Source organism: Mandrillus leucophaeus, unplaced genomic scaffold (genome assembly GCF_000951045.1).
Source record: "Mandrillus leucophaeus isolate KB7577 unplaced genomic scaffold, Mleu.le_1.0 Scaffold581, whole genome shotgun sequence".
Lineage (NCBI taxonomy): Eukaryota > Metazoa > Chordata > Mammalia > Primates > Cercopithecidae > Mandrillus > Mandrillus leucophaeus.
This window is the reverse complement of record NW_012106264.1, coordinates 206,639-215,002: the sequence shown is the minus strand read 5'-3', so window position 1 is coordinate 215,002 and position 8,364 is coordinate 206,639. Positions and strand designations below refer to the sequence as shown.

The 8,364-nt window shown below is 49.2% G+C and overlaps 2 protein-coding genes across 3 annotated transcripts in view; one reads left to right on the top strand and one right to left on the bottom strand.

Moving 5' to 3' along the window:
• The window catches only part of DHX16 (DEAH (Asp-Glu-Ala-His) box polypeptide 16), a 28,621-nt gene extending 23,152 nt beyond the window's left edge, over positions 1-5,469 (top strand). For both annotated transcript variants that reach the window (XM_011999069.1, XM_011999070.1), the window contains exons 13-20: positions 1,444-1,584; positions 1,776-1,938; positions 2,025-2,143; positions 2,269-2,336; positions 2,933-3,095; positions 3,194-3,355; positions 3,652-3,825; positions 5,224-5,469. In XM_011999069.1, coding sequence (XP_011854459.1) covers positions 1,444-1,584; positions 1,776-1,938; positions 2,025-2,143; positions 2,269-2,336; positions 2,933-3,095; positions 3,194-3,355; positions 3,652-3,825; positions 5,224-5,352 — 1,119 coding nt within the window. In that variant the 3' untranslated portion in view covers positions 5,353-5,469. The remainder of the gene's footprint in view (positions 1-1,443; positions 1,585-1,775; positions 1,939-2,024; positions 2,144-2,268; positions 2,337-2,932; positions 3,096-3,193; positions 3,356-3,651; positions 3,826-5,223) is intronic.
• LOC105553115 (chromosome unknown open reading frame, human C6orf136) overlaps positions 5,389-8,364 on the bottom strand; it is a 7,032-nt gene continuing 4,056 nt past the window's right edge. Inside the window, exons 3-6 of the mRNA XM_011999071.1 lie at positions 7,793-7,881; positions 7,405-7,605; positions 5,876-5,945; positions 5,389-5,791 (exon numbers count right to left, since the gene is read on the bottom strand). Of these exons, the coding sequence (XP_011854461.1) occupies positions 5,678-5,791; positions 5,876-5,945; positions 7,405-7,605; positions 7,793-7,881 (474 nt within the window). The 3' untranslated portion in view covers positions 5,389-5,677. The remainder of the gene's footprint in view (positions 5,792-5,875; positions 5,946-7,404; positions 7,606-7,792; positions 7,882-8,364) is intronic.

The window sequence follows — 8,364 nt, the reverse complement described above, 5'->3', positions numbered from 1 at the left end:
TTTGAGATAGAGTCTCACTCTTGCCCAGGCTGGAGTGCAGTGGCGCCAACTCTGCTCACTGCAACCTCTGCCTCTCAGGTTCAAGCGATTCTCCTGCCTCAGCCCCCCTAGCAGCTGGGATTATAGGCGCCCTCCACCACGCCCAGCTAATTTTTTGTATTTTTAGTAGAGATGAGGTTTCGCTATTTTGGCCAGATTGGTCTTGAATGCCTGACCTCAGGTGATCCACCCACCTTGGCCTCCCAAAGTGCTGGGATTATAGGCATGAGCCACCATGCCTGGCCAACACCCAGCTAATTTTTAGTAGAGACGGGGTTTTGCCATGTTGGCCAGGCTGGTCTTGAACTCCTGGCCTCAAGTGATGCACCTGCCTTGGCCTCCCAAAGTGCTGGGTTACAGGCATGAGCCACTGTGCCCGGCGAAGTTTGGACTTTAGACAGCTGAGTAGCAATCAAAGGATTTTGAGCAGAGATTTAACTTTCATTCAACAAATATTTAATGAGTTCCTTCTGTGTGTCAGGTACACAGGGGTTGATGATACAGTGATGAACAAAACAAGTCCCTAGCCTAACAAACTTGCACTTGTGGTCTATTGGGGAAACAGTGGATGCATAAATACATAATGTCAATTTGTGGCCAGTGCTATGAAGAGATACAAGGTAGCACAGCAGGATGGAACTTGACTCTGAGGGGTGGGAGTGAGGACTGGCACGAAGGTATTTTCCTTGAGGTGTAGTGAGGGCCTCTTCAGTAAGGGGAAAGTGGAACAGAGACCCAAACCAGGTGAGGGAAGGAGCCAGGCTGATACCTTTGAGAAGAGTGTGCCAGACAGAGGGAACAGCTGATGCAAATAATCCAGTAAGGAGTGCACTTATGGGGGCAGAGCAAAGCAGTGTGCGAGAGGAGTGAGGGAGGTGGTGGAGTGCTAGCAGATGAGGTCAGAAAGGCAGCTGGGGTAGGTGATCCAGGCTTTTAAGGGGCTTGGATTAAATTCTAGAGTAGGATAGGAAGCCACTGAAGGATGGGGAGTGATGTGACAGGTTTGTATTTTAAAAGGACTGTCCTGGATGCCATGTGACAGGGTAGGAGCAGAAGCAGGAAGACGTGTTAGGAGGCTCTTACAGGAAGTGTTGTGTGAAGATGAAAGCGGTGGTGGCGAAGATGGGGCAGGAACTTGAACACCCCCATTTCCCAACCCCCCCCAAAAAAAACCCTAAATCCTCTTCTCCATTTTCTTTCCTCCTATGGCCCTGCTATCTCCCAGCCCCCGCTTCCCTCTCCCCTGTCTTTTGGACTTGTTCCCTGCTCCTGACCTTGAATACTAATTCCTTCAGCTCCTGCGCCTTACTGCAATTGCTTCACTACTCCTAACTTTCCAAGATTACTTTTTCTGGGTAACTAGGTAGGTGGGGTCACTGGGTGACCCCATATCCTCTCACTCAGGTGGTTGTGGCAACGAACATTGCTGAGACATCACTCACCATCGAGGGCATCATTTATGTGCTGGATCCAGGGTTCTGTAAGCAGAAGAGCTACAACCCCCGCACAGGCATGGAATCACTCACTGTCACACCCTGCAGCAAGGTCAGCCTGGGAATGCATGGGGGTGGGGGAGGTGGAGTTGGCCCAGAGAAGGTCCAACTCAGAAGCAGAGTGGGGGCTTCCTAGGGAGTGGGGATGAGCAGTTTGCATCCTTCCAGATTTCTTGTGTAAATACTGCCTTTTCTCTTTTCCCTGACCAAATTGTCAGCCAGCCTGCTCTCCTTTCTTTCCAGGCCTCAGCCAATCAGCGAGCTGGCAGGGCAGGTCGAGTGGCTGCAGGGAAGTGCTTCCGCCTGTATACCGCCTGGGCCTATCAGCACGAGCTTGAGGAAACCACAGTGCCTGAGATCCAGAGGACCAGCTTGGGCAATGTTGTGTTGCTGCTCAAGAGCTTAGGTGATTGGGCTACCTGAGAGAGGAGGGAGGGGCTGGAGTCACTGTCCTTTGAAGGGACTGTGTTCCATCTGTACACCTCTGTCTAGGGATCCATGACCTAATGCACTTTGATTTCCTGGACGCTCCACCATATGAGACACTGCTGCTGGCTTTGGAGCAGCTGTATGCTCTGGGAGCCCTCAACCACCTTGGGGAGCTCACTACGGTGAGTTGGGGGGCAGCATGGCTTGGGGCAGGATGATAGGGGTCAGGATGGCTCCAGGGGCCCCTGTAGTAGTAGTGGGAAACCTGAGGGAGGACTGGGCTCAACTCTCTCTCTCCTCTCCCTAGTCTGGTCGAAAGATGGCAGAGCTGCCGGTGGACCCCATGCTGTCCAAAATGATCTTAGCCTCTGAGAAGTAAGCCCTCCCCTCCACCTGGTCCCCCAGCACACATACTGGCCAGGCCTCCTCTTGTCTCTGGGGTCTTCTTTGTCTTTTTGTCTTCATCATATTATCCTTTAACACATAATAAATTATTAGATAACTCTGATTGCCCTCTTTTGAGGCCAACAAGGGTAAGACACTTGATCCTATCCTTGATTCCACTGTGCCTGGCCCCTTGAGGAACTTACTCGTTCCTAAGGTTTGAAACTGGAACATTTAATGTAGCTGTGGAGGGACGACCTTTAAATGCCATTCCTCTGCTGTCAGAGATCTTTTCCAAATACACATAGTGAATGCACACTTTCTGCAGAAGCCTCAGAAGTCCCCAGTGTTTCCTGCTCCTGCCTCCATGGATGTCCCTCCTTTGTGACTGTGTTTCATCTATGGCCCCTACCTCCTTGACCCCCAGGCTGCTGCCAGAATCTATCTGCTGGCTGCTTTGTAGCCATTAGGCCAACCAGCCTTTTCCACATGAGGAAACATCCATCACACAGTGATCACTCCCCACTCCACCATATCTGTTCCTATGTGTCTTGCTTTGAACTCATGCTTTCCCTTTCCTGTCCCAGGTACAGCTGTTCAGAGGAGATCCTGACAGTGGCTGCCATGCTCTCTGTCAACAACTCCATCTTCTACCGACCAAAGGACAAGGTCGTCCATGCTGACAATGCCCGTGTCAACTTCTTTCTCCCTGGTGGTGACCACCTGGTTCTGCTAAACGTTTACACACAGGTCACTGGGCTTGGGTGAGTGGGAATGAGAGACACCGGGGGACTTTAGTCCTACTGTATACTTAACTGTCTCTCCTTTCTTTTTAATCCTTTTCCCAGTGGGCTGAGAGTGGTTACTCTTCCCAGTGGTGCTATGAGAACTTTGTACAGTTCAGATCAATGCGCCGAGCCCGGGATGTGCGGGAACAGCTGGAAGGGCTCTTGGAACGTGTGGAAGTTGGTCTCAGTTCCTGCCAGGGGGACTATATCCGTGTACGCAAGGTCAGCATTTCTTCAGCCTCCTGCTCTCCACCCCCAGTACCTTCCCAGGAGCAAGCTTCTCTAGGGGCATGCGGCAGTTCCTCCAGCCTGAGAGCATGCCCTCTTCCCCTTGTGTATGACGGTGTCCTCCCAGGGCCCTTTCTTCCCCAGACCACTGAAGGTTCATTCCTGGGAAGTTCTTCATGCATTCCTTACCTCTCTAGTTTTCCTGAAGCTGGAATTAAAAAGGTAGTGAGCTCTTAGGGTCCCCAGATGTCTGCCTTTTCCATTGATTTTCTTTCCTGCCTGCTCCTTAGGCCATCACTGCTGGTTACTTTTACCACACGGCACGGTTGACTCGGAGCGGCTACCGCACAGTAAAACAGCAGCAGACGGTCTTCATTCATCCCAACTCCTCCCTCTTTGAGCAACAGCCACGCTGGCTGCTCTACCACGAACTTGTCTTGACTACCAAAGAGTTCATGAGACAGGTGAGGACAACATCCTGTGCCCACACAGGTGGAGACTATGTAGAGCGATGGTATCCTGACAAGCTAAGAACCCAGGTTCAAGTTGCTGGGACTGGTACAGAAAGAGGAAGGTAGGGTAAAATAGAAAGACATCCTTTGTTTTGTTTTTGTTTTTGAGACTGAGTCTCGCTCTATTGCCCAGGCTGGAGTGCAGTGGCGCAATCTAGCCTCACTGCAACCTCTGCCTCCCGGGTTCAAGATATTCTCATGCCTCAGCCTTCCAAGTAGCTGAGATTACAGGTGCAAGCCTCAATGCCTGGCTAATTTTTGGTATTTTGTTAGAGATGAGGTTTCACCATGTTGGCCAGGCTGGTCTTAAATGCGTGCCTCGGCCTCCCAAAGTGCGGGGATTACAGTTGTAAGCCACTGTGCCCAGCCCAAAGACATCCTTTCTAACAGGTGTCAGCATCTTCCAAGATCTGAGAACTAGACATTTATTCAATACATATTTGAATGGCTACTGTATAGGTGCTGGGGCTATAATGAACAAAGCAGAGTGTCTCTTGTCTCACAGAGTGTACTTTGTCTATGTTCTAGGCTTTTCTTTCTTTTTTTTGAGACAAGAGTTTCGCACTCTAGTAGCCTACGCTGGAGTGCAGTGGCACAGTCTCAGCTCATGCAATCTCTGCCTTCCAGTTTCAAGCAATTCCCCTGCCTCAGCCTCCAGCTGCGATTACAGGTGCCCACCACCACGCCCAGCTAATTTTTGTATTTCTAGTAGAGACAGGGTTTCACCATGTTGGCCAGGTTGATCTCGAACTCCTGACCTCATGATCTGCCCGCCTCAGTCTCCCAAAGTGTTGGGATTACAGGCGTGAGTCACCACGCCCGGCATGTTGTTCTAGACTTTTCTTAGGAATAGCTTATTTGGTATCTTGAATAACACATAGAGGTGTATCTGCCCTTTGGATGTATAATAATAGAGCCAGGCACCTTTACCCCTAGCCCTGCAGTCAAAGAGGAAAGATAACTTTTGACCACACACATGAGGATCTAGGTTGGGGCTGGGCATAGTGGCTCATTCTTGTAAACCATCCTAGCACTTTGGGAGGCCAAGGCAGGATCCCAGCACTTTGGGAGGCCAAGATCAGCCCAGGCAACATACTGAGACCCCATCTATACAAAAAATTAATGGGGCACTGTGATGTGTGCCTGTAGTCTCAGCTACTTGGGAGGCTGAGGCAGAAGGACTGCTTTGAGCCTGGGAGGTCGAGGCTGCAGTGAGCCATGATACGCCACTGCAGTCCAGCCTGGGCAACAGAGCAAGACCCTGTTTCAATTTAAGAAAAAAATAATAATACACAAAAGATCTATGTTAGAAAGAAGGGAACTCCATTGATCTTTTCTCTCTCCTCCTAGGTACTGGAGATTGAGAGCAGTTGGCTTCTGGAGGTGGCTCCCCATTATTATAAGGCCAAGGAGCTAGAAGATCCCCATGCTAAGAAAATGCCCAAAAAAATAGGCAAAACACGAGAAGAGCTAGGGTAAGAGAAGGACGTAAACAGAACCTGTGACACCAGCTCCTTTTCCTTCTATACATTATTTAATACCTATTAAATAAAATTATTTTTGGAATAAAGCTTGTGGGAATATTTGGGATCTAGAGAAAGTGATACATGAAATTCTATCTCATATAGTCAGTTAAACTTTATTATTTACAAGTTAAATTACAGAGCAGCTTTACACAGCATGAGATGGAAAGGAAGGCAGGAGAGAAAAGAGAGGAAGCTGGCTCCTGAGATTCTTGGCTGCCTCCACCTCCTTCTCTTGGGCTTAGCAGTCTTCAGTGCTGCCCCCACTCAAAGGTCAAGGATCAGGGCTTGGAACACAGGTTTAAGTCAGGTTCTGGCTCTGACAGCCCCAGGGCCACCAGGGCTCCCACTAGCAGCTTCTTCACAGGCGTTGGAGGTGAGTGTGAAGGCATCAACTGCAAGGAGAAAGGTTAATGCCAGTTGCGGGAGGCACACAGATGTTCTACCCTTCACCCCACCCAGCCCTACCTAGGACTCACTTTATCTAGACGATGGCGACAAATGAGGCCACTGGAATTCAGGTAGAAAGTGGAGTAGGCATCATAGGTCCTGGGGAATACAGGGAGGCTTACTGAGGGAGAAGGTGACTGGTCCCAAAGCTGAATTCAAGCATTTGTTTAAACGAGTAGTCTCTAAATTCTGCTACATATTAGATCACCTGGGCAACTTACAAACATCTCAGTGCTTAGGTTGTCCCGTCTCAATTAAATCAGTGTTTGGCATCAATATTTTTTAACGATCCTTGGGCATTTCTACCATGCAGCAGTTTGGGAACTGCTGGTTTAAAAACTTATATCCAATGTTTGTGGCTGAGCCTAACATTTTATTGCGATTCTACTCCCAGGCAGAAATTTACCAGGTTGTAAGGCTCAACATAAGAGACAGGACTTTTCATTTGTTCAGTACTTTTTTTTTTTTTTTTTTGGTGAGACGGTTTCACTCTCACCCAGGCTGGAGTGCAGTAATGTGATCACGGCTCACTGCAACTTCCGCCTCCCGGGTTCAAGTAATTCTCCCATCTCAGCCTCCCAAGTACCTGGAACTACAGGTGCACACCACACACCTGGCTAATTTTTGTATTTTTTGGGTTTTACCATGTTGGCCAGGCAGGTCTCCAACTCCTTACCTCAAGTGATCCGCCTGCCTCGGCCTCCCAAAGTGCTAGCATTACAGGCATGAGCCACCACACCCAGCCTGTTCAGTAAGTATTTGAGTACCTACCATATGCTAGGTACTGTATAGGAAGAAACTGAAGCTCAGATGTTTTTCTAATATACTGAGCCTCTCTTTTTTTTTTTTTTTTTAACATTAACATAAACTAAACAAGATCCCTGTCCTTATACAGTCAAGTCAGGATAGGTCAAGGGTTGTCTGGGAGACTAGATCATCTGTAATCTCAGCACTTTGGGAGGCTAAGGCAGGCAGATCACCTGAGGTCAGGAGTTCGAGACCAGCCAGCCAACATGGTGAAACCCCGTATCTACTAAAAATACAAAAATTAGCCAAGTGTGGTGTTGTGCCTGTAATCCCAGCTACCCAGGAGCCTGAGGCCGGAGAATCACTGGAACCCGGGAGGTAGAGGCTGCAGTGAGCTGAGATCACGCCACTGCACTCCATCCTGGGTGACAGAGTGAGACTCCATCTCAAAAGACAAAAGAGGCCGGGCGCGGTGGCTCAAGCCTGTAATCCCAGCACTTTGGGAGGCCGAGATGGGCGGATCACGAGGTCAGGAGATCGAGACCATCCTGGTTAACACGGTGAAACCCCGTCTCTACTAAAAAATACAAAAAACTAGCCGGGCGAGGTGGCGGGTGCCTGTAGTCCCAGCTACTCGGGAGGCTGAGGCAGGAGAATGGCGTGAACCCGGGAGGCGGAGCTTGCAGTGAGCTGAGATCCGGCCACTGCACTCTAGCCTGGGCGACAGAGCGAGACTCCGTCTCAAAAAAAAAAAAAAAAGACAAAAGAGGGAACTGATTATAGTTTGGGTCCTTTCTCATTTCTCTCTTACCGGTAAAGCTCGTCTTTGTCACGCTTGTAGAATCGCAGAAAGAGCAAGTGGACAGGCAGCCCTACGAGCCGCCACCGTGCTTGCAGGGTCCAATTCTCAGGGTGGCGGGTCAGTTGTAGAACCTCCAAACGAAGCTGTGCAAAGTAATTCCAGGCCAGGAAACGGCAGAGGGTCAGTGAAAGAATGTACCATGTCCGGCCCCTATGAAGAAGGGATGGGAAATAAATCTCATGATGGCAGAATTAGAAAAACAAACTGGCTTCTGTCTAAGAAATGGGGAAGAGCCGTGAGAAGCAATCTAGGAACTTCTCTGGGAAGTGGAAAAGGTCATGTGTATAGCTTTGGGTGCTTTTCCTCCCCAAGGCCCTACCTGTGCCCCAATTCTCACTTGGTACGTATGTTGAGGATCTCATTGATGAATTCCACATCCAAGGAATACAGACTGTAGTCATGGGACTGAAGGAAGAGCTTGGGAAGCTAGGTGGAAGAAGATGGCATCAACCCAGTGGGAAAGAAAAGATAATCCTATTTTTCAGTTTTCTATTTTTTCTTTTTTTTTTGACATGGAGTATAGCTCTGTCACCCAGGCTGGAGTGCAGTGGTGTGATCTTGGCTCACTGCAACCTCCGCCTCCCAGGCTTAAGCGATTCTCCTCCCTTAGCCTCCCGAGTAGCTGGGATTACAGGCACCTGCCGTGCCCAGCTGCTAATTTTTGTATTTTTAGTAGAGATGGGGTTTCACTGTGTTGGCCAGGCTGGTCTTGAACTCCTGACCTCGTGATCTGCCTGCCTCGGCCTCCCAAAGTGCTAGGATTGTAAGTGTGAGCCACTGTGCCAGGCCCAGTTTTCTATTTTTAAGGCCTCCTTACTCCCGTCTTGGAGTGAAAGATCTCATCCCATGATTAAACCTCCCTTAACTCAAAATGAGGAACATTTTCTTTTTCTTTTTTTTTTTTTTTTT